The sequence below is a fragment of the Squalius cephalus genome (genome assembly GCF_949319135.1).
Source record: "Squalius cephalus genome assembly, chromosome: 25".
NCBI lineage: Eukaryota > Metazoa > Chordata > Actinopteri > Cypriniformes > Leuciscidae > Squalius > Squalius cephalus.
The window spans coordinates 3,463,630-3,488,956 of NC_137146.1; the positions used below are offsets into that span (position 1 = coordinate 3,463,630).

At 43.6% G+C, this 25,327-nt stretch overlaps 1 protein-coding gene across 5 annotated transcripts; it reads right to left on the bottom strand.

The window, feature by feature from the left end:
• Positions 1–1,229: 1,229 nt before the first annotated feature.
• LOC307153365 (basement membrane-specific heparan sulfate proteoglycan core protein-like) lies at positions 1,230–23,536 on the bottom strand. 5 transcript variants are annotated; one of them, XM_079862793.1, is made up of 9 exons: positions 23,454–23,536; positions 8,161–8,217; positions 6,713–6,757; positions 6,545–6,613; positions 5,600–5,818; positions 5,237–5,506; positions 4,107–4,385; positions 2,285–2,527; positions 1,230–1,688 (listed from the first exon to the last, which is right to left on the bottom strand). In XM_079862793.1, the coding sequence occupies exons 2-9, from the start codon at positions 8,189–8,191 to the stop codon at positions 1,489–1,491; spliced, it is 1,356 nt and encodes a 451-aa protein (XP_079718919.1). In that variant the 5' UTR covers positions 8,192–8,217; positions 23,454–23,536; the 3' UTR covers positions 1,230–1,488. The 5 variants fall into 5 exon arrangements, with proteins under 5 accessions (XP_079718919.1, XP_079718917.1, XP_079718921.1 ...); XM_079862791.1 differs by lacking the exon at positions 23,454–23,536 and adding an exon at positions 17,830–17,907; XM_079862795.1 differs by lacking the exon at positions 6,545–6,613.
• Positions 23,537–25,327: the final 1,791 nt, after the last annotated feature.

Sequence of the window (25,327 nt, forward strand, 5' to 3'; positions counted from 1 at the left end):
AATTCGCTCATGATTTATGCCGTTCAATGCGCTGCAGTTTCATAATGTGCTGAGGTTACCTCAAGCGTGAACCCGAGTGTGACCGTTGGCCGGAAGGGATGAAAGAAAAATATAGTGAAAATAGTAGTTTAAAATAATCATATTTTTCTCTCACACACCTTTTATTTATCTTCAAAGACAATGATTCGTCAGCTTGGGTCATTTGGATTACCGTAGTGTTCACTTTGTGTGGTTTTTGAGGAGTCGACTTTGGAGGTCCATGCACTGTATTTGTAAATGTAAATGATGTGAGAATTTGGAGAGTTTTTTAAAAAATATAAACGATTAAACGGAGGCTATTATAACTTAATTTATTCAAACATTAAATATTGAAGAAGAGGTTGAGTAAAAATGAATATGAAATATATTGCATATATTTAGCAAAATGCTCCTTTATATTGTTTATTTGTCGAGCTACGGACACTGAATGGCTTTTCCCGGCTAAATATAACGTTACTTGACATATTACAAGCTGTTTTATTGAGATCCTTTCATGCTTGGAAGCGATTACATGAGACATGACGCATTTCGGCAAGTTGTGCTGTATCTTTCAACATACCTTCTGATGTTCATTCATGTTTATGCTATAACTAGTAGTAAAGAGAGATGATCGGTTTCCCCTTAGGTTACTGGTAGGGTTGGATTAGGGTTAGACAGTATTGGTGGAAAAGACTTGAGAATTTGAGAATTTATATCGGAAGTCAAAATGAGAATTGATCATTGGTAAATCATAATGTGGTGCTTTTTCTTCCAAGTTCTTTCATCCTTTTTATTTGCTTGTTTGTTTCTTCTCCTGTTTTACAGTGTTACACCAAATTCTGTGACCCATCGGATTATGTGATCGTAGTAGGCGCTTCAAAATGAACAAATCTTTTTTCAAGTCATTTCGTTAATTTCAGCAGAAATAGCAGAATATAATTAAAATGTTACATGTTAATAGCCAAATTCTCCAAACACATCAAATGTTGATCACATTTAGAATAAGAAAAAAATTGCAATGCAAGGCCAAGGCCAAATTATGAGAAACAGAAATGATTAATTCATTGCTTATCTGGGTCTTCAGGCCATGCAGTCTGTTAGTTTACCTCACGTCCCGATCTGAGACATTTGTTCATCACATGACATCCCCATAAACTGAGCTTTGCAGTCTGTAATACCGGATACAGAATTGATTTGTTCATCTTCCGAGTCTTCAGGTTCGAGTCGTTCGTTCATCACGTGACATAATGTGAACAAACAAACCTAACTCGAACCCGAAGACTCGAAGTGAACTAATAATTTCTGTTTCCAGTACAGCGCATGCACGGTAAACACAAAATGAACAAATAACTCTCTGAGACAACTCTCTGTTCCTGAGTCAAAACGTTCAAAATGACCGTTCATGACCAACCCATCATTAATCTCCAGGTCCCATTGTGTGGTACACCGCCTCCTGCCTCGTAAGCCACCTCAGCCTTGTCCTTGTCCTCGGCTAGCATGTGGTAAATTGGTGAATTGGATTTGATCAAAGTCTCCACCTGTCCACCTGTCCATCGCCTGAAAACCACGTTTTCTGCACTTCAGCACGATCAGCACCACGATCAACACCCCGAGAACCATCAGAATCACAGCCATAATGATGGCCAGCACATTTACAGGCTCTGGTTGTGCTATGAGAAAGAAGGAGAATGCATTTTTTAATACTAAAAATAATGAGAAGTGGTGAAGTAAGAATTGGAAGTGACTGTAGTTCATTATGAGTAATGTCAACATTAAAATGCACGGACAATGAAAGTGTTCATACAGTTCTGCGTGCATGTGTTTTTTGCCCTGAAACTGGGTGTAGCCGATACTTTGAGAACCGTTTCTGCTGTTGATTACCACAGAAAATGAATTAGACTCGTCTCTCAGCTTACAATGACAAATGTTTTTTTGGCAGGTTATTATCGTTTAACTAAAACCTGAAATTAAATAAAAGTTGAAATTAAGTAGCTGAGATTGAACTTATTTTATTTCAGTTAGTTGCCAATTATGCCAAAGCAACATTTCAAATGTTCATTAAGTTTCAGTTGAAGCACTAAAATTACTTTAAAAAAAATAATAAAAAAAAACACAAAACAAAATTACTAAAACTTTAAAATTGAAATGATAATATAAAACAAAACTAATTCAAAATATGAATAAAAACTATAACAGAATATTAATTATACTAAAATAACACTGGCTTATGGACATGAGTAGCATGTGTGTGTGTGTGTTTAGGTACCTGTGTAGCTGTAAACGTTGCTGAAACGGGAGAAACCTTTCTCACACACCCTCCGGCAGCTGTACAGTCCTCCTTCCTCCACGGTAATAATTTGTATATTTTCAGACAGTCTTCGGCGTGCAAATGAGTCATTAAAGAGTGTGTGATACCAGTAACTGGACGTGCAGTTGGCAGGACAGTCTTTGCAGAAACACTCCAGATTCTTAGGAGACGTTGATTCCACAGTAGCAGCAGGAGGCCCACCTGAACCACACACAGATATGACTTAGAAAAGAATTGATTCAGTGGTTGTTCCTGTAACTCAGCTGGTAGGATAGTGACTTAACGTTAGCTAAGGTCATGGAGAAACTCCCAGTGAATGCGTATCCTGATAAGGATAAAAGCATCTGACAAAGGTATAAATGAAACCGCTCTGACAGATTCAGTGCAGGGTTCCCACACTTTGGTTAACTTCAAATTCAAGGATCTTTCAAGGACTTTCCAGGTCCAATAGCCTCAAATTCAAGGACTTAATTTGGGGACACATTTCAAGTGAGAGCAAGGTTACATCATGTTACACTTGTAAGATACATTGTTACCGTTTTGCGCGCGGGAACATGGCAACGTACAACACAAAGTACCTCACGCAACGTAACGCGTAAATGCGCGTAACTAACGTAAATCAAGCAAGCTAGTGTGCATAGGCCACGAAGTGTTGACGAAATAACATTAGCGGACCGGAGGGAATAATATGTCATTTAAAGAAAACTTCTTGCACAAAATAAATTCAAGAGAGTAATTTGTTCATGAATCAGACTATAGGCTACTGGTGAAGCGGTATGCTTGCTTTTTTTTACAATTATTATTACTAGTAATGTTTTATAATAATTTATATATAACTGATATATTCATACATATCTCATTTGTACTGCAAACTTAGTGTAAAGTATTATTATATATAAATATTTTTTTATTTATATTAGTATTATTGTTATTATTATTAATGTAATCCTTTTTATTATAATTATTATTATATACTATCACATGGCACTCTTACATATACAGTATTCAGGAATGCCATGGTACCATGTCCAAAAATACTTTCTAGTTCTAGTACTGTCACGAATCCGGTCTGTGGCCTTCCGCCCGATAGCCACCAGAGGTCGCTTCTCCATGTTGACTCTCACACCACACAGCACACTGGACTGCATTTCCCATCATCCACTGCACGGACGACACACACAGCTGATTACACTAATCACACTCACAGCTGAGAACTATCTCACAATCACTATCACCCAATGACACACACTTTATAAGCCTTGGACTTTCTCTCTGTGAGTGCTGAGTATAGCGCATATCCTAGCGATAGCTACTCTACGGAGCCCACTCAGTTGTGTTAAGGCTTGCCTTGCCTGTTTTCTCATGTTTTGATATCTGCCTGTGTTTCCTGGATTAACCCTTTGCCTTGCCCTTCGGACTCTGTTTGCCCCTCGTTTGGATCATTGCTTGTGTACCTGGATTTTCTCTCTGCCTTGCCCTGTTGGATATTGTTCACCGATTGTAGACCCACGCTTGCCCTAAGATCTCTCTTGTGTTTTGCCCGTACCATACCTGTTTACCTTTGTCTGACCCTTGCCTGTTTACCATGTTTATAAATAAAAGTTCAAGTTTCAAGTTTCAAGTTTGTATTTATTTATATAGCACATTTAAAAACAGCAAACAGGGCTGTTTGCACATGGATCCACACGCCTCACGTCTTGTTCGCCTCGTTACTAGTACTATCTAGTAGTGGTTGTGTATAAATGAAGGGGAGAGGTGAGGCAGTTATTGTAATGTTTACCTATAACTTTTAACTCCTGGGCATCAGAATGTCCTTCCTGCTGGGCAGCGTCTGCACTGATGTGGCTGTACCTGTAGGTGGCGTGACATTTGTACTGTCCGGCATCAGCTTGTGTGGCGTTGGTGATGATGTATGTGTCTTCTGTTGTGTTTGCGATTGAGTTATTATCCTTATAGAATGTAGCCTTTTCTGCTTTCCCACCCCAGACTGCACACCTGAGAGCCACGCTCTCCCCCAACCATGCAGGAGCGGCTGGAGGCTCCAACATCACCCTGAGCTCTGAGACACACAGACACACAGAGACACAGGTCAGACATCCATCATCTACTGCTGCACGAGCCTGATGCTTCATTTAAAGTATAGTGTTACTGACATAAACTACAGGCTACTGGCTGTTTAAGAAAAAGGGATTCAAAATGTATATTGGAATTTTGGGAATTTAATCTTTAATGATCAACTTTGTCTTTGTGATGCAAATGAGTAAATAGTTGCAATACAGTAGAAGTATAGACGAATAAACCCTGATCTTGGAGAAGTGTTAGACTTTATATTGAGATCTGACTTTTATAGACTTTGATGTTTTGGCAAGTCTGAGCACAGTTTGAGCTATTGTTGAGATTCGCCCTGTAACTACAGAGGTGACAGATGTGAGGTGTCTTTTCCTCAACATCTGAGAATCAGTTTCCATTTGCTCTCCAGTTTAGTCCCATGGCTCTTTATGGAAGACATTGAGATTTAGAGGATATCGTTTGTCATTTTTGAGGAGGACCTGATTCAAGGAGTCAGAAATCCTTAATCTAAACTAGAGAACATGGTCTATTACTTGACTATTACATTCAGATTTAATTATTGTGAAAATTCAATATACTCTAACATCACTTGCTTAACATGTTCAAGAGCACATAAGACTGATAGGAACTAGCTTGTGGTCAGAAAAAAAAATTCTAGGAAACTCAGTGAGATCCAGTGTTGTTTTGGACTCCATTGAATTTATCTGCGTCAATGCAATTAATCTACAAATCATGGAACTACATGAAAGCGAGTAAATAATGACAGAATTAGTATTTTTGTATTTCCCTTTAACTACACAGGGGATCTGAAATACAACAGGGAAATGAGGAAGGAGTCACCTGTCATTTTCAGCGTCACAGCATTGCTTCGTTGTGTACCGTTCTTGCACCAGAAAGTGGCTCTTTTTGCCTCGTTCAATTGTGCATATATAACAGCCGTCTTGTCCGTCTTAACATCGGGGTTTAGCATGAAGCCACTCTCTCCCCGCAACGCAAAACACTTCCAGCCATGCGCATCATCGTCGACATACAGCATCAGGTTTCTTCCACCACCTTTGGACATCACAGCGCCACCTATAGATGGAGAGAGCTGAGCGTGAGGCTCCAGCTCTGAGAGAGAGAGAGAGAGAGATGATGAGGAACAGCAGGAGGAACAGATGATCATGAGGGAACGTTTAGAGTTATTTAGGATGGTGTTCATACCTTCGACAGTGAGTGTGTACGGGGGAATCTTCGATCCGTCCCGCTCACATTCGTATATCCCGTTGTCTTTTGATGTCACTGCTGTAAGAAGCATTGAAGAATCCTGATGTGATTGTTGACTTCCATTAATGAACCATTTTATCGGTTCACCCACTCCTTTACAGATCAGAGTGATGTCATCTCCAGCAAACACATCTGAGAACGTCGGCAGGAGAAACACTGAGAGAAAGAATACAGACACATAAGAGACACGTCTTCTGTAATGCCAGGTTGTCTGACTACTTTACTATTGTAAAATGCACTGCCCGTCAAAAAAAGTCACTGTTTGGATTTAAATAAGCAAAAGCTTATGAGTCTATGATTGGATCATTATTGCAGTGAATATTATGTTTCTAGCATGTTATATGTTTGGCAACAGTTCTGCTAACTCTAACTGATGGAGTGTGTAGCTTTTCATTTCTGAAACAATCATGTAGGAAGAACATCATGTTCATATTCCAGGATGACAATATCCAGATTCATCAGGCTCAGATTGTGAAAGAATGGTTGTGAAAATCATTTTCTCACATGAATCCAGAGCTTAAATTCGTTGAAAGTGTTTGGGATGTGCTGGAGGAGACTTTACAGAGTGCTGGACTCTTGCATTGACAACACAAGATCTTGATGACCTCTTGATTGAAATAACACCACAACTTTTTTTTCAATCGAGATGTAAATACATTTTTGGTCTGGACTCAGAGGTGCCGATTCATGTGAGAAAATTATTCTTCAAGCTCCTCACAACCATTCTTTCACAATCTGAGCCTGATGAATCTGGATATTGTCATCCTGGAATATGAACATGATGTTCTTCATACATGCTTGTTTAAGAAATTTAAGAACGACAGGAATTACTTTGGACAAGGTTGGAGGTTCATTATAAATGACCCTCAGTGAGGTACTTACTGACACTAGAAACATCAATATGCTGGTTGGGTGAAGTGATGAGGTTTCCTGCACCAAAGTTCTGCAGATCTGCATTGGTTTTTTCTTAATGCTGTGCTTTATAATAGATTTGATAGTATCTCTTTTTTTTAGCTCCTCTGATCTTGTGCACAAAATGTGTGTATTTACCTTCTGGTTTTTGTCCCTTGTGTTCTCTTATGAGAGCCAACAACACTGTGACATAAAAAGATAAATCTGATTATTTCTGCACTAAGAAACTACATCTTTAAGTTTAATTTGCAGCTTCATTGACATTGAAATGAGACGGCGGCACCCAGTCAGTTTTGGGTGAATCATGAAAAAAATGGCAGTGAAATGCAAATCTGTGTAACCAAATGATCATATTAGTAATATAATTAATATTTCTGTGAAATCTGCAATAATTTTGGGGGGAAATTTTCAACATTTATCATCATTTAATGTCAATTAACCAGACAAACAAAGCTTATTAAACCATTTGCCTCTTCTGTTGCATGAAAACTGCAAACTGGTTGGTTTGATTTAAAGGGGTCATATAATGGTACATGCACTTTTACAAGTTGATTGTACTGAAATGTGTGTTAGCAGTGCCTGTACACAACCATCATAAAATTATAAAAATCCATCCAGTGGTTTTTTTAAAATCTCCTTATGTTTGACCCTCTCTGAAATCAAGCCGTTCGATTTTGTGACGTCACAAAATCGACGCCCCTCCCACGATTAGTGATTGACAGCAGCGTTTCAACACAGACCCGCCCTCGCTCGTGAGCGAGCTGTCAATCATAGCCCGCACGTCATTGTTGATACCCTCACTGGAGTGCTGTCTATGAGCAGAATGGCGTCTGCGATTGTGGTGTTCTTCGGTGTAATAAGGAACACAGCAGTCATTTTGATGTAAATGAGCAGTGGCTGAGTTTTGTTTTTGAAGGGATATGCCCAAAGGATTAACGCGGGGATTCCCTCACGGGGATTCCCCACGATTGCAATCATTTCACACCAGACAGCTTTACAAACGAGAAAAAACGGATCGGTTCCAACGTGTTCCTGCTGAACCTCCAGAAGAAGTGAGTGTAATGTTTTATTAACCTTTATATTAATATTTATATTAATCTTTGCAAATTTGCAAACCTTGCTGCAGGCTTCACAATGAATGTTTACACTGTTTACACTCAGGGTACATTACAGCATGTTTTCTATGTACGACGTTCTCAATATAATTCATAATCCCACGTTTATAATGAACAACGCATTATAGTTATTGTGTTATTATTTCAAACGGTGTACGCACAGAACAGAGGGGCGGGGTGAGCAAAGCTCATTATCATTTAAAGACACATGCACTTAAACGGCGTGCTGAAAACAGCTGTTTTTGACCAGGTAAAATTAGTGCTTTCTTACAATACTAATGAGAATTTTTAATTAAAGTATATTACAAACTTTTAATTTAGACCCTAAAGAATCATATTAGCTTGTACAAAAATGGCATTATATGACCCCTTTAAAATTCAACATGACTGTAGCAAATATCAACAGAATCAGAAACCCATTACACAGAATCAGACAATAAGATGATGCTGCATAAACTCTTGTGTTTTTACCTGACAGTGTCAGCAGAGACTTCATGTCCATCAGCCAAGCCGAGCCACGCTGTCCGTCTGTCAGAAAGAGAAATATGGGGAAGTGGACTTCAACAATAACCGAACAAAAATAAAACAATAGGTAGTTATATTTAAGGTGTTTACGAATTCAAAACAGTCCAAAAACACAATTCCTTCAAATTAAGCTGAAGTTCTGTTCTGAGGGGTGGCAATCTGGCCTTGCCAAGAAGAAAGGTGACATGAGCTATAACTATTCAGTAATCTAATTTAGGACACGGAGCCATATCCCTTTTCACTGGCATCTGAAAATTGTGCAGTTGCGCCAAAACCATGTGGCTTCAAACATTAGTCAACTGTAAATGCATTAATCTGATCCAGACCAGTAACCCATTCAATCATTGTTGGTCAAGAACTGGAGGAATCTCATCATTCCAGCTATAAATTGTCCTGCATGATTCCTGTAAAATGAGCTTGACTGGATCTTGAAAGGATCATAGACTGAGCCGATCACTGACAAAATCCCACGGGCACGTCTACTATGATTTGCCCTTTACAGAGTACAGAGTGTCTGTCTGCGCTCACCATTGAAGCCCTAGAGCCCTTTCCATCCGCAGTTGATCTCGCTCCACGTTAAGCTCACTGATATTATTTGATCTGTCTTGCTCTGGAATGGATTGCAAGACCTCACAGCTGTTGCTGTCCCTCTGTGTCAGATGGAAACTACCATAAAGGTCCCATGACATGCTACTTTTTGTAGGCTTTAATATAGGCCTTAGTGGTCCCTAGTACTGTATCTGAAATCTCTTTTCAAAAATTCAGCCTCGGTGCAGAATTATAGCCACTACAAGCCAGTCCCAGAATGAGCTTCCTTCAGACAGGCCGTTTCGGTGTCTGTAGCTTTAAATGCTAATGAGGAGGAGAAAGGCGGCGCAAGGTGGAGGGTGGGTGTGGCCTTGACCATCTTGCGCAACGGTACCGGTCCGTGCATGTTTACGTTGGATATAGCAAACTATGATAGCAATGGCACGAAGACACGCAGTCGTTCAAGCATTTCAGTTTGACCCAGAATCTGATCCGGATGGAGAAGCAACAACTCAGCGGTTCCAGCAGGACGTTTCCGAATGGTTAGTTTAAAATATTATGTCTGGATACGGTACTTTATTCGGATGGTTTACAGTTATTATCATGTAGCTAACGCTAACCTACTGTTGCCTTTTCATGAGAGATCTGTAACATCTGTAATTTATCTTATTATAATTACATCATCAAGCTCTGCGATCTTGAAATGCGGATATCGCGCGCGCCGTATAACCAACAGGAAAACGGTTATCCAAATAACAAAGAAGTGTACAACACTCGCGTTACAGTGTGTGTATTCACACACATAAACTGCATAGCTGCATAGCTAATGTGACAGCCACATTCTACGTGTAACAGTCTAGGCAACCATAAACAGTAAAGCAACACACTTATATATCATTAGTTGACTTACTTGTCCGAGGTGTGTAGCTGAGCCAAAGAGAGTGATCCAGACTTTAGTTTCAGACGTTCAGCAAGCCCAGCTCTGTATTAACCCTTCGGTGTTCATTTGTACATCCAATTATTGAGCAATTGTTATGCTTCGCTCGCTCAAAAGCCATGATATCTCTCGTGGACTAACTAAAATCGCGCGCGCGCGTTCCTACTTCCTAGCTCATTTTCTCATGGGCGGAAAATATTCTCTGGGCGGGCAAAGCAGAGACAGGGGAGGTAACATTCCTCCTTGTAACGTCACAAGGAGGAGATTCAAGATCAGCGCGATTGAGCTTCCATTTTCTCAAAGGCAGAGAAAGATAGCAAAAGCTCGATTTACACCGATTGAAATTTCTAGAAACTTGGGGACCATATACAGGCTAGGGGAACTCATATTAATGTTAAAAAACCTCAGAAAGTGAAAATTTCATGTCATGGGACCTTTAACTAAGAGCAGCCAGATCTTTGGCAATCTGGATTGCTTGCTTTCTTCTCTGCTCTCCACATAATCGTCCATATTGAAATTCTTGTAAACAGTGTCCATTTCCTCTTTCCGCCTCCACATGAATGCGCACACTCATTGGGCAGATAACTTGGATTTAGTAGAGATAAATCTGTGCCGTTTGTTGTATGACTGCACACCCGAGTTTCATGACAGCGCACTGGTTTTCCTCTTGATGTTGAATTAGCCCCTCATTGACAATAACAGGAAACGTACTCGGTTACCTAACGTAACCTCTGTTCTCTCTAGAGAGGGAACGAGTATTGCGTAAGAAGCTTACGCTACGGGTAAAGTCATCTTTTCTCGAGATATGAAGCCAAAAAATTATCCTTAATTTAATATCTTGTCAACGCAGTGCGGCAGCAAGCAGACCTAGAGCAAGCGAAGTCGCGTGCTCATTGGCTGCTCTGCGGCAACTGCAGCAGCCTATCGCTGAAACCTTAGCGTGACGTCACGCCCAATGAGCGCGCTGGGCGCGCTCACGCGTCACAGCCCATGTGAGGAGGCGTGGCTTTAGCTTATAAAAGAAGGTTCAGAGGCTGCTATTCTCTGGTTTTTGTCGCTGAAGCGAGTGAGCTCGTGGCGCGAGCACGGCGGTTTACGCAATACTCGTTCCCTCTCTAGAGAGAACAGAGGTTACGTTAGGTAACCGAGTACGTTCTCTTACGAGAGGTTCTCTCGTATTGCGTAAGAAGCTTACGCTACGGGAACTTCCCTTGTCAACGCCGTGCGCGCCCCGCATCCACTGAATGAGTCCCAGGGAGAAACCCGGGGAACACTATAACAGGGAACCGGGCGGCCAAGAATGGCTAGCGCAGTACATAAGCACACACATAAGGGGCTCAGAGCGGCGTGGCCGGTCTGACTAACAACCCCAGAATTGAGCTCAACCAGGAGAGCTAAATCACACAGCAGTAGTCTGCACACAGAGTGGGCTGGCTACGCGGGACTTAGACAGATAAGAGTTTAGCCTGCAGGGCAGGAACTTCCAGATTGTAAAATCTCACAAATGTAGAGGGGGAGGCCCAGCCTGCCGCTGTACAAATGTCATGAATGGAAATTCCACTAGACCAAGCCCATGAAGAGGCCATGCCTCTGGTGGAGTGGGCTCTGATACCCAGCGGGCACTGCAGATTTTTAGACGCATAAGCGGCTGCAATCGCGTCCACTATCCACCTGGACAGGCTGTGTTTCGAGGCGGCGAGACCTTTGGTGCGCCCACCAAACGAAACGAAAAGCTGCTCCGAGCGCCTGACAGCGGCGGAGCGTGTAGTATAATTCCTAAGCGCTCTGACAGGGCAAAGGAGTTTACCATCGATCTCGCTGCCGGATGACGGCAAAGCGGAGAGAGAAATGACCTGCGCTCTGAACGGTGTGCCCAGACTTTTGGGGACATAACCGTGTCTCGGTTTGAGGATGACTTTAGAGTCATTAGGTCCAAACTCGAGGCATGCAGCGTTAACTGACAGCGCGTGAAGGTCACCCACGCGTTTAACTGACGACAGTGCTATCAGAAAAACGGTTTTTAGCGTGAGATATTTCATATCCACTGTTTCCATGGGTTCAAAGGGATGCGCTTTCATGGCCTCTAAGACCAGGGAAAGATCCCAAATAGGAACCGACGGGGGTCGCGGCGGGTTCAATCTCCTCGCTCCCCTGAGGAAGCGGATGATGAACTCGTTCCTCCCTAATGCGCGGCCCAGCGCCGAGTCGGCAAAAGCTGAGATGGCCGCAACATAAACTTTGAGCGTGGAGGGGGACCTGCCCGCGTCCAACAGCTCTTGGAGGAAGCACAGCACCTGCGATACCCCACATGTTAGTGGATCCAGCCCTTTGGCGGTGCACCATTTACTAAACACAGACCATTTTGAAGCATAGAGCCGCCTCGTAGAGGGGGCTCTAGACTGTGTGATCGTGTTCACAACCCCTGTTGGCAAGTCAACGGGTAACCGTTGATGACCCACGCATGCAGAGACCAGCGCTCTGGATGGGGGTGCAAAATCGAGCCGTGGGCTTGAGAGAGAAGGTCTCTCCTCACCGGTAACGGCCAGGGGGCTGTGTCCGCCAGCCGTATTAGATCCGGGAACCATGTTTGATTCTCCCAATACGGGGCTATGAGGAGCACCGTGTGGCGCGCTTCCCTGAATCTCTCGATAACCTGCGGCAGCAGGGAGACCGGGGGAAAAGCGTAAAGCGGGCCGCTGGGCCAGTTCTGGGCCAGCGCGTCCTCGTTCTTTGAAAAGAACTTTGGGCATTGCGCGTTGTCTTGTGACGCAAAGAGGTCGACTTTCGCTCTGCCGAAACGGCGCCACAGTAACTGGACTGTTTGGGGATGCAAGGACCACTCTCCCGGGGGAACATTGTCCCTGGACAGTCTGTCTGGACCATCGTTCAGGCGACCCGGCACGTGCGCGGCTCTCAGTGAGCGCAGTGAGTGCTGAGCCCACACTAGGAGGCGTTCCGCCAGGGTGCAGAGCATTTTGGATCTGAGACCGCCCTGGCGGTTCACATAGGCTACCACTGACATGTTGTCTGTGCGGACCAGTACATGGTGGCCTTGCAGGTATGGGAGGAAGTGCTTGAGCGCATTCTCGACCGCCAGCATCTCTAGACAGTTTATATGAAGGCGACACTCCTGGTCTGACCAGCGGCCATAGACCGGTCTGCCCTCGAAAAGCGCTCCCCAACCTCCGTTGGACGCGTCTGTCGAGATAACTTTCCGGCGTGAGACAACTCCCATCGTCACCCCAGTGCGATACCATTCGGCTGCCAGCCAGGGTCGAAGGGCTGAGACACAGCCCTGACTCACTCTGACTCGTAAGCTGCCGGCCGTCCAGGCTCGGTGAGGCACTCGCGCTCTTAGCCAGCGTTGAAGCGGGCGCATGCGCAGTAAGCCCAGCTGAAGCACTGCAGCCGCTGAGGCCATGTGCCCCAAAACTCGCTGGAATGTTCTCAGCGGAGTCTGGTTGCCCGTCTGGAAAGATGCGGCTAGGTGTCGAATGCGGCGCGCGCGCTGCTCTGACAGTCTGGCCGTCATAGCCACCGAATCCAGTTCTATTCCGAGGAACGAGATAAACTGGCGGGGCAGTAATGAGCTCTTGGCCCAATTGACCGAGAGACCCAAATTTTCCAGATGGCCGAGAAGCGCTGTCCTGTGAGACAAAAGCTCTGACTCTGAATGCGCTAGAATTAGCCAGTCGTCCAGATAGTTCAGTACCCGTATCCCCTGAGTTCTCAGGGGAACGAGAGCCGCGTCCATGCACTTCGTGAATGTACGGGGTGCCAAAGATAGACCGAACGGCAGGACGGTGTACTGATATACCCGGCCGTCGAAGGCGAATCTCAAGAATGGCCTGTGACGGGGAATTATCTGGATCTGGAAGTATGCATCCTTCAGATCGAGAGAGATAAACCAGTCTCCCTGGCGAATTTGCGCGAGGATTTGTCTGGTTGTAATCATTTTGAACGGCCGTCTCATGAGGGCTCTGTTCAAGTGTCTCAGATCTAAAATGGGTCTCAGCGTCCCGTCCTTCTTGGGTACGAGGAAATAACGGCTGTAGAAGCCCGACTCGCTCAGAGAAGGATGCACTTGTTCTATAGCCCCCTTGTGCAACAGCTTTGCTATTTCTGCCCGAAGCAGATGAGCCACTTCTGTGTTCACACTCGTCTCGGTTCGCGCTAGAAAGCGAGGCGGACGGCGAGCGAATTGAAGCGAATAGCCGTGCTTTATGGTATTCAGCACCCATTCTGACACGCCCTGGATAGCTTGCCATGCGCTGGCACATCTCGCTAGGGGTCGAATGGTCTCTGGGTTCAGATCGCCGCGCTGTGCGGGATGGGGAACCTGTATCAGAGAAGATAGGGGGACGCGCGCATTGCGCGCGTCGCCGGTGCTCGAATACGGGGGCTCGCAGACAGCGGGGACTGGCTGTGCAGCATTCAATGGCTCGATCACTGTGGACGGGGCACATTTTGAAGCTGGGAGCCCGTGGCGCGAGAGCGGCATGGGGGTAAACGTGTCTGATTGTAAGTGCGCGCGCTCGTGAGCGGGCGCGGGGCTTACATACACAACACGGCCAGTGCTGGGGAGCTTTAGAAGATCTGCATCCCGGGATAACTGAGTGACAGAGCGTGCAGCGTGTAGGTGTGGGCACAGATTCGTGGGCACATTTTCTACACTTAGCACTCGAGCGGCGCTTGCCCGCTTTATGAGAGTGCGCTCTGTTACCGGGGAAACTGTGTTTGTGTGTAGTGGTGAGCACGTGGGTGTGGGCACATTTTCTACACTCATGACACCTTCGGCGTGAGCCGGAAAACCCGAAACCAAACTCTTTATGAGATATCTCTGGGTCGCCGTAAAAACGGCGTTTGTGTGCAGGCGAGCGAGTTGTGTTACTGGCTCGTTGGCTGCGATGTGAACCACTGCAGTAGCCTTTTTTAAGGGGACTGACAGGGCTGAGCGCTTTGATGGCGGTCCGGCCGCAGCGGGACTCAGCCATCTTTTCCTCCCTGCGGCTGCTAGGAGGACTTCGCGGGCTCAGGTTTCAGCGCTATCCTAGGCCGGGGTCCCCGGGGGGGAGGCGGTCTGCGACGGCTGACTGAGCGCTGTCTAGGGCGGCCGCCCTGGCGTCGCGAAGATGGAGGCTGAGCAGAGCGCTGTGTCGAGCTGCGTGCAGGAGGCTGATCCTGAGAGCGGCCTGCAGCGGAGCTCGAGCGGCGGGGCAGAAAGAGGTTCATAGCCTGTGAGGCTTTCTGCACCTCTGAGAAGCGATCCACAATCCCACTGACCGCTGGGCCGAACAGGCCGGTGGGGGAAAGCGGGGCGTTGAGGAAAACTGCGCGCTCCCTTTCGCTCATATCCGCCAGCGTCAACCAAAGGTGCCTTTCGGTGACGGTGAGCGAAGCCATGGACCTTCCGATGGCTTGTGCCGCTGACTTGGTGGCGCGAAGCGAGAGGTCCGTCGCGCTGCGCAGGTCAGTCAGAGTGTCCTGATCCGGGCCTCTCTCGTCCAGATCACGGAGGAGATCGGCTTGGAGGATCTGGAGCACAGCCATGGAGTGCAGGGCGGAAGCGGCCTGGCCGGCGGCAGCGAAAGCGCGGCCGACGAGGGCTGAGGTGGTCCTGCAGGCTTTTGACGGCAGGGCAGACTTTGAGCGCCATCTAGCGGATGGCGGGCAAAGGTGCGTTGCCACGGCTTCTTCGACCGGAGGGATCTGTGTATATCCCTTCTCGGCGGCCCCGTCCACTTGGGAGAGGGTCGCGGAGGCCGGTGAGCGGAGTCTCGCGGAGAATGGGGCGTTCCACGATTTAGCGAGCTCAGAGTGGAGCTCAGGCAGGAAGGGTGCTGACCTAGAGGCGGGCGCTTGGCGGCGGCTAGGCAGAAAACACCCGTCGAGCCTGTTAGGCGCGGGGGCCTTGGGTGGGGACCAGTCCAGTCCCAGCTGGTCGACCGCTTTGGTGAGGAGGCGGAGGAGTTCCGCGTCGACACTGGCGCGGGACTTGCTAGACTCCTGTGTCGAGGAGGCGGAGCGGTGAGACCCCGACCATGCCTCGCTGTCCGAAGCCATAAGAGAACAGCTGTCTGATAAAGCGGCGTCGTCCGCTTCATCCCCTAGGGCGACGGCAGTGCGGGCGAAGGCCGGCCGCTGCGCGTCGGGAAGGGGAGAGGGAGATAGCGAGGCTCGAGGGAGGGGCTCCGGCGAGCACTCAGCAGCTGCCGCGGGTTCCGGTGGCCTCTGAGAGCGGCGCTTCTTCTTGCGCGGCCCGGTGGAGGCAGACGGTGAGACAGCGAGAGCGTCGAACGAGGCGAGTCGAGCCCGCAGGGTCGACATCGGCAGTTCTTCGCATAATTCACAGCCGCCCGCGGAGAGAGCGAGGGCTGCGTGGTCACGACCCAGGCAGAGAACGCAGATCACATGGCGGTCTCTTTCGCTGAGCGGAGCTTTACAGGAAATGCAGTTAGGCATGATGCAATGTAAAAGGATATAATCGCCGGATAGCGAAGCAGGCAGGGATAGCTGAAGGCGGCGAAGACGACCGGCTTCCTCAGGTAATCCTCGGCTTGCAAGGCGCTTGTTTCAACGGCGGCTTCCTCAGAGTCCAGCGATGCGTAGTGCGTCGCTGAAGAGACAAAAATCAGAGAATAGCAGCCTCTGAACCTTCTTTTATAAGCTAAAGCCACGCCTCCTCACATGGGCTGTGACGCGTGAGCGCGCCCAGCGCGCTCATTGGGCGTGACGTCACGCTAAGGTTTCAGCGATAGGCTGCTGCAGTTGCCGCAGAGCAGCCAATGAGCACGCGACTTCGCTTGCTCTAGGTCTGCTTGCTGCCGCACTGCGTTGACAAGATATTAAATTAAGGATAATTTTTTGGCTTCATATCTCGAGAAAAGATGACTTTACCCGTAGCGTAAGCTTCTTACGCAATACGAGAGAACCTCTCGTAAGAGAACTCCACCAGCCGCAGCGATTTGGAACCATGTTTCATGGTTTTCTCTCTTCATTGTAAAATACAAATAGCAGAGGCGTCATGCCCATTCAAACCGAGGGGGGAAATGGATTTGAATGCAGCTTCCAAAAGACAAAAAATTATATTTTTTACATTAGATAACCCTTTAAAGCGTACGATCACACCGGTGCGATTAGAACGTTCAGTGCGTCACATGATCAACTGCTAAATTAAAGGTGCTCTAAGCGATGTTGGGTGACGTCACTTCTTGTTGATGTTCAAAGTATTGTCAAACAAAACGGAGGCTAGCTCGACCCTTCTTCTTCCTCATCCCGTCCCTTCCCCCTCCCTTCCGTGCTTCCTGAAGCAGTCATGAACCATTTAGAAAAACCAAACTGGATTTACACTCCTGTTCAGCAAAAACAGAGACACCTGAATGTCGGATCGGAAGCCCTTCTGCCGGCGGAGTTCTCGACACCTTTTGAACGCTTTTCCGATGTAAATTCGGGACTTTGTGCATTCCTTCTCCTTTTCCCTCTTCTTTGTTATTTGTTCATCGGAACGTCATCTCTTTGGTCGTGTGTCGGCCATATCAAAATTCTCAAGAATATACATTTTTAACGTTAGTCGTTATCGTTGTCTAGGACATCTCTCCTCTAGCTAACTTCCCTCTTCATTTCTCTCTCTCCTCCACTCCCCACACCCCCCTTCATGTGCATGCGCACTAACCCCCCAAAATCTGCCAGAACCGATCACCGCGAGATGCATGCCGGTTAGAAATGTGTCCGAGTGTGGTCCACCTTGCTCTATCTCATGCTGATGTAGGCTATATAAAAAAAACTCTTGCGACAGCGAGGCGGCCGTGTCGGATTCTGCAGTCGAGCAAAGTTTTTCCTCCACGACTGCACTGATCAAAAGCATGATGGGAAATGACTGGCTGATGACAGAGCTTAATGCTCATTGGTTTAAACAACTGTGATGTAGGCTATTGTTCGGTTTTAAAATGTTTGATTTTAAAACTTTGATATCATGTTTTTATGTGTATAAATTATGTGTGAATATTCCTAATCTGTCTGACAGTTCTATCTCTCTATGGGATATGTGACTGTTTTCATATTTCTAAAAACATATAAAAACATGTCTGTATTAAAACAAAAATGATTGATAAACAAGTCTTTCGAATGGAATTAAACAACAAGCAGCCTACCTTTTATAAGATAATTGAATAACATGAGTCGTCGTTCGTAACTTTGTGAACCTTTACTGAACTCAAGGCAGAACATACATCTAGATGAAAGCCCCAGAAAACATTTTCATTCCTCCTCTCACTGCAGCTGCTATATCTCCAACAGCCCTCGGCTGAGCGCATCTCAAAGGAGCCTATTGTTTTGGAGCACACTATAGACCTTATTCAGAGCAGCGCTATTACATACATGACAGGTATGAAAGTGAGGCTGTGAGGGATGGACTTGCCGTGTTTCCAATGCCATCCACTGTAAAAAACTATATGTGACCCTGGACCACAAAACCAGTCACATGGGTAAATTTTTTGAAATTGAGAGATTTATGCATAATCTGAAAGCTGAATGAATAGGTTTTCCATTGATGCATGGTTTGTTAGGATAGGACAATATTTGGCCGAGATACAACTATTGAAAATCTGGAATCTGAGGGAGCAAAAAAATCTAAACACTGAGAAAATCTCCTTTAAAGTTGTCCATTTATGTTCGTGATTGTGCTGCATTCACTCACAAAAATAAATGTTTTATATATTTATGGTAGGAAATGTACAAAATATCTTCATGGAACATGATCTTTACTTACAGTTTTTTTCGATTGCTAAAGGACAGTGAGCACAACTGGAGTTACATGTGCAAAACTCTAACTACAGTCTGCACTACCAACAGTCACCTGAGCTAAACAGTTCACATCACCTGCAAAACTCACTCCAAGCAACACAACTCTTAACACATGGCTCAAAACAGGCTCAGTGCAGCCAAACACTATGCACAACCCTCACTGAGATAACACACACTGTCACTCAGAACACACTGAGAGTAAAAACACTAGCATCAAACACCAATGCAGAAAATACTAACTTTTCATCTTTACAGTTTGAACAATTTCAGTGACTTCATACAAAGTAATATTTTTTTCAAAGAAAAGAGTGACATTTTTTCACATGATTTATTTAATTTTTTAGAACATAATTCTTTAGGGTAAATGAAAATTAGCAGTTTGCTTCAATAGTCTGTAGTAATTTACGGAATTACAGTAATGAGAAAAAAAGGTATAAACTAAAAGTACATACGAACATGTAATGTAATGTAATGTAATTCGAACAAATAATTGAGGGGCTAATCCTGCCTCTCTCTAGCATCAGGCCACAGGTTTTCATCAACATCACATCTAATGTTCTCTCTGGCCATGCACCTGGGGAAGAACCTTCTGGAGTGCCTTATCCATCTCTGGCAGTCCTCTGGATTCGTGTCCTCACATCCGGCACGCATGGCTTCCAAAAGAGACATTTGGTCATGTGGGTGGTGACCAAACACTTTCCACCTCCACCAATACAGAAAAACAATATATTGAAATATATTTTACGTAAAGTGTCGAAAATATATGTGGCATATATTCCAAATTGAAATATATTTGCATTGTTGGTCACTTATATTTATCATTTTGAAATATATTCTGAAATATAACAAAAATATATGATGTTACAGTAAGTGTGAAATATATTTACATATATTTAACTAAAATATATTTATTGGGCCAATTTCGAATATTTGCATATATTCCAAAAATATATTTCAAATATATTTATTTTGTGTATGGGAGCCTTTCAGCTGAAATGGCAATCAGCAGTGTTTGAAAGGCACAAGGCTGAAATCTATTCTGTTTTGAATGTGTGGTTCACAGTTTTGACAGCAGTGTGTTAGCATTTGAACAAAGTGTTGTAAATCCACAGTGTTGTGCAGGTTGTGGTTAAAGTCATGGGATAAGTGTGTAGAGTTTTGAAAACTGTGTTCAAGCAATGAAAAACGAACTAGAGTTTGGTCCACATGAACTGCTGCTGTGCAGACTGGAGTTAGAGTTTTGCACATGTGACTCCAGTTGTGCCCACTGTCGTTTAGCAATCGAAAAAAACTGTAATATCCTAATGATTTTTGGCATAAAAGAAAAATCAATAATTTTGACCAATAAAATGTATTGTTGGCTATTGCCACAAATAAACCCGTGCGACTTATGACTGGTTTTGTGATCCAGGGTCACATATAAAGCTCCTAGATTACTTACACAGTAAAAAAAACGTTGGGTTATTTGTTTTTATTTTATTTCCCCGGTGTTGATATCAGGCTCAGAAAAATGTCAGGAAACATGATTCCTGGCTGCATGTCAATTTCCAATTTTCTACAGCTTATTTTGTCAGGAGTTTTTGTCAACTGAAATTTCTTGGAAATATATTTTTTCCAGTGTTTGATTTGATTTATTTATTTTATTTTCACAACAAAAACATAAAAAACAGTGTTATACATTTCACAAAAAGAATGTGATGGACAATTGCCGAAAAACCCTCAAGGGGCTTAATTAGTGGCAATCTCCATAGAAACAATTATATTTAACAAATGAAAAACATATTATAAAACAATTTAAAATTGGATTTAGAGCACAAACCCATAAATTCAAACAACTTAGTAACAACAATTTTACTCTCTGTTTAAACTGTTCTTTAGAAACCTCAATAAATGATGTGGGAAGACTGTTCCATACCTTTGACCCTCTGTATAATATACTAAACTGTGTTTGAGTCGTACGAGAGTAGGGAGGCCTAATAAGACAACTACTACGAGTCGGATACTGGTGAAATTCATTATTAAAAATAAAAATATTACAAAAGTGCTGGGGAAATAACTTTTTTATAGAGCTATAAACGAATAAAGCAATTTGAAGCTGATTCACTTGGTAAACACTAAGAATACTTGCCTGAGCAAACAGTGATTGGGAGGAGTGTCTACGATTTACACAAAATATTATTCTTAAAGCTCGCTTCTGAAGTCGAAAAATAGATTCCAGTTTAGTTGGGTGGGTAATAGCCCAAGCAACATTACAGTAATTGATATATGGATACAACATTGAGTAATACAACATATACCGACCACTTTGGCTATTTTTGTACTTATGGCACTAATATGAGGTTTCCAAGATAAAGAGTAATCCAGTATAACGCAGAGGAAACGAGCAGATCTAACATTGTTAATGGAGATATTTGAATTTTCATTGAAGATTTAAATGTGTCAGACTTAATACCAAACAATATATAACTTGTTTTTTTTTTTATGTTGAGTGACAATTTGTTGGACTTGAACCAAGTAGATAACTTGTCAAGTTCTTCATTAACTACTTTTATTAAAATTTCAGGGTTTTTATGGGAGTAAAATACACTTGTATCGTCTGCAAATAAAATTTTAGAAAGTTTATCTGAGACATTAGGGAGGTTGTTAACATATAATAAAAATAACAAGGGACCCAAGATGGAACCCTGTGGTAAGCCGCACTGAAGGGGATTCTGTCCCATTATAGTTGACAGTTTGATACCGGTCTGAAAGATAACTGGTGAACCAGTGTAGTGATTGTTTCGTATACCATAATGTGAAAGTTTTTTTTAACAGGATGGAATGGTTAACGGTATCAAATGCTTTTGAAAGATCCAGAAAAATACCTATAGTGTTTTCTTTTCTATCTTTTGCTTTATATATCTCAGTCAAAAAAATGGACAAGTGCCATGTAAGTGGAATGTTGTTTCCTAAAACCATACTGGTGTACATAGAAAATATTATTAGATGTTGAATTAATCTTGTGCAAACAAGTTTTTCAAGAACTTTGGACAGGGCTGGTAACACAGAAATTGGTCTATAATTGTTAAAAATAGCATGGTCATATTCTTTATAAACTGGTGTAATTTTTGCTATTTTCAACTCTACAGGTACAATTCCTTGGTCTAGGGAAAGATTACACTCACCTAAAGGATTATTAGGAACACCTGTTCAATTTCTCATTAATGCAATTATCTAATCATCCAATCACATGGCAGTTGCTTCAATGCATTTAGGGGTGTGGTCCTGGTCAAGACAATCTCCTGAACTCCAAACTGAATGTCAGAATGGGAAAGAAAGGTGATTTAAGCAATTTTGAGCGTGGCATGGTTGTTGGTGCCAAACGGGCCGGTCTGAGTATTTCACAATCTGCTCAGTTACTGGGATTTTCACGCACAACCATTTCTAGGGTTTACAAAGAATGGTGTGAAAAGGGAAAAACATCCAGTATGCGGCAGTCCTGTGGGCGAAAATGCCTTGTTGATGCTAGAGGTCAGAGGAAAATGGGCCGACTGATTCAAGCTGATAGAAGAGCAACTTTGACTGAAATAACCACTCGTTACAACCGAGGTATGCAGCAAAGCATTTGTGAAGCCACAACACGCACAACCTTGAGACGGATGGGCTACAACAGCAGAAGACCCCACCGGGTACCACTCATCTCCACTACAAATAGGAAAAAGAGGCTACAATTTGCACGAGCTCACCAAAATTGGACAGTTGAAGACTGGAAAAATGTTGCCTGGTCTGATGAGTCTCGATTTCTGTTGAGACATTCAGATGGTAGAGTCAGAATTTGGCGTAAACAGAATGAGAACATGGATCCATCATGCCTTGTTACCACTGTGCAGGCTGGTGGTGGTGTAATGGTGTGGGGGATGTTTTCTTGGCACACTTTAGGCCCCTTAGTGCCAATTGGGCATCGTTTAAATGCCACGGCCTACCTGAGCATTGTTTCTGACCATGTCCATCCCTATATGACCACCATGTACCCATCCTCTGATGGCTACTTCCAGCAGGATAATGCACTATGTCACAAAGCTCAAATCATTTCAAATTGGTTTCTTGAACATGACAATGAGTTCACTGTACTAAAATGGCCCCCACAGTCACCAGATCTCAACACAATAGAGCATCTTTGGGATGTGGTGGAACGGGAGCTTCGTGCCCTGGATGTGCATCCCACAAATCTCCATCAACTGCAAGATACTATCCTATCAATATGGGCCAACATTTCTAAAGAATGCTTTCAGCACCTTGTTGAATCAATGCCACGTAGAATTAAGGCAGTTCTGAAGGCGAAAGGGGGTCAAACACAGTATTAGTATGGTGTTCCTAATAATCCTTTAGGTGAGTGTATAAATATAAAGTAATGGTTTAATGATATCAGGGTAAATTGCTTTTAATATTTTACTGTCAATCATATCATGTCCTGGTGAACAGTCTTTTAAGTTTCATGAGCAGAACAATCCAAAAACGCATTAAATAACAGTACAGCCCATTGAAGAGATGCATGTCTGTCACTCACAGCCTCGCTTTCATTCCCATTAAAAATAAAATATGGCGCTGCTATGAATAAGGTCTATAGCTTATAGATAACAGTAGCTAAGACTAACATATTCATACTAAAAGCCAAAAATACGTCAATTTTGATTTCATGACGACTAAGATGTGATGCTTTTTCAAACATGGATTTTCTCAGTTTTTGCAAAATATATCGAACAACATTTTTTTTTATTAAGTTTAGGTTAGGTTAGTTATTTTTAGGCTTCAATAAACACTTTCTGCTTGTCTACATCATTTGGCCTAGTACATAAACACAAGCATTGTAACACATTGCATACATGAACAAGATAAACCATAACAAACAATTCTCTCTTTTTTAAAGTGTGCTCACAACTTTTTTAAATGGCCGTGCAAGTTTGCCAAGTCAGTTTGTTGTCACATATTTTACCTTAATGTTCCACCGTTTGTGCAGTGCGTGGATGAAGAAACAGCGGCGTCTTCCTCATGCAGCTCTCCTACGATGCATTCTCAGCAACAACAATCCTCGGTGATAGCCTACTCCCCACAAACGATAAGCTTGTTTCCTCCGCGGAAAATCTTTTTTCCTCAAAAGTGCAGCTCGCAGTTTCCTCCTGCAAATCAGTCAACTTGTCCAATAGTCTCCAATAGGCTTTATGCCCAGCTCCACTACTTCCTGAACTTCAGCCAGCTCCTTTGTTTCCTGTCTGCCATTATTGGACAAACTGATTAATCCAGGTGTGCCTGACCTCAGTAGTCCCAACAACACTAATCAGACACACCTGGATTAATCAGTTTGTCCAATAATGGCAGACAGGAAACAAAGGAGCTGGCTGAAGTTCAGGAAGTAGTGGAGCTGGGCATAAAGCCTATTAGATCCAATACAGTCCATCGACGAAGACTTAAATCCCAACAAATAAAACCAGCTCCCATTTTGACTTTCTAGACTTTCAATCGAGCCAATGAAAGAATTTACATTTTTGTCAGATCCCATATGAAGTGATACTTCTGTGGCTCTCTCTGAATATTTAAGATAATAGTCACTTGTGATGAAACATTCTTGTACATCACTGCCTTTTTGTTTCTTGAGGTTTTTTTTCTACGTATTTTTGTAAATGTAAATGTATATATAAAAAAATATGATAAAGCAACTTATTATTTATTATTGTGATTATTATTATTATTATCATTGCTTTAGTTCAAACACAGAGACTAAAAGGTCAAAATCCTGATTTCAGTCTAGACATCCCAAGTCTGCCGGAAGTTCCGGGAGTCTCCCGCATATTAGGATTGTTTGAGATGAGCAAAATCTACGCAGAACCGATCACCGGTGATCAGCGCGAGATGCATGCCGGTTAGAAATGTGTCCGAGTGCGGTCCGCCTTGCTCTGATGTCATGCTGACGTATGACAAAAATCTCTCGCGAGCGCAAGGCGGCCGTGTCGGATTCTGCAGTCGGGCGCAGTTTCTCTCCACCGACTGCGCTAATCAAAAGCACGATGGGAAACGACTTGCTTGACGACACAGCTTAATGCTCATTGGTTTAAACAACTGTGATGTATTGTGCTCTTTTAAAATGTTTGATTTTAAAACTCTAATATCATGTTTTATGTGTAGGCTATATGTTATGTGTGAATATTCCCAAACTATCTGACAGTGCGATCTCTTTGGGTTATGCAATTTAATTTTTATAAAAAAAAATAAAAAAAAATAAAAACACATATGTCTGTATTAAAGAAAAAAATATTGATAAACATGTATTTGGAATGGAATTAAATAAGTACTTTGGGTGTCTTGTTCATTTTATTTATTTTCATATAAAAGCAACAGAACTTGAATTACATCCAGTTTATTAGCAACACTGTGCACGAGTGTGAATCCTGCGATATCCATCTTTGATCTCGCAGGTGTCAGATCCACTGCGAGAAGAGTGATCTGTCCGGCTTACCTGCGCTTTTTTCACTCCTCTCACTGCAGCCGCCTACTCTCGCATACATTTCAGGCGAGGCAAGGCGCATCTCAAACAAGCCCATTGATAGCGGCTCCCTGATGCCCGCAAATTAATTAAAATCTCCCGGAATGTAGAGCGAGCGAGCATGAGCGCGCATGCGAGACAGAGACTGTGGTTCCAAACCGTGTTGCGCGCGCACGGCAGAGAGGGAGAGGGAGCGAGAGACCTGAGTGTAGTGCTATCTTGACTTTTTGCAGGTTGGGATGTCTGGCATACTAAAACTACTGCTTTATCATTATTTATAATAGAAATTAATTTCTATTTATTTATTTATATAATTAATTTATATTAAA

Coding starts and splice junctions, on each gene's coding strand:
- LOC307153365 (XM_079862791.1), bottom strand. CDS start 17,905: ATGTTCTGCCTTGAGTTCAGTAAAGGTTCACAAAGTTACGAACGACGA. Junction 2,528..4,106: donor CCAGGAGTTAAAAGTTATAG/GTAAACATTACA, acceptor TGTGTGGTTCAG/GTGGGCCTCCTGCTGCTACT. Junction 1,689..2,284: donor CAACGTTTACAGCTACACAG/GTACCTAAACAC, acceptor TCTTTCTCATAG/CACAACCAGAGCCTGTAAAT.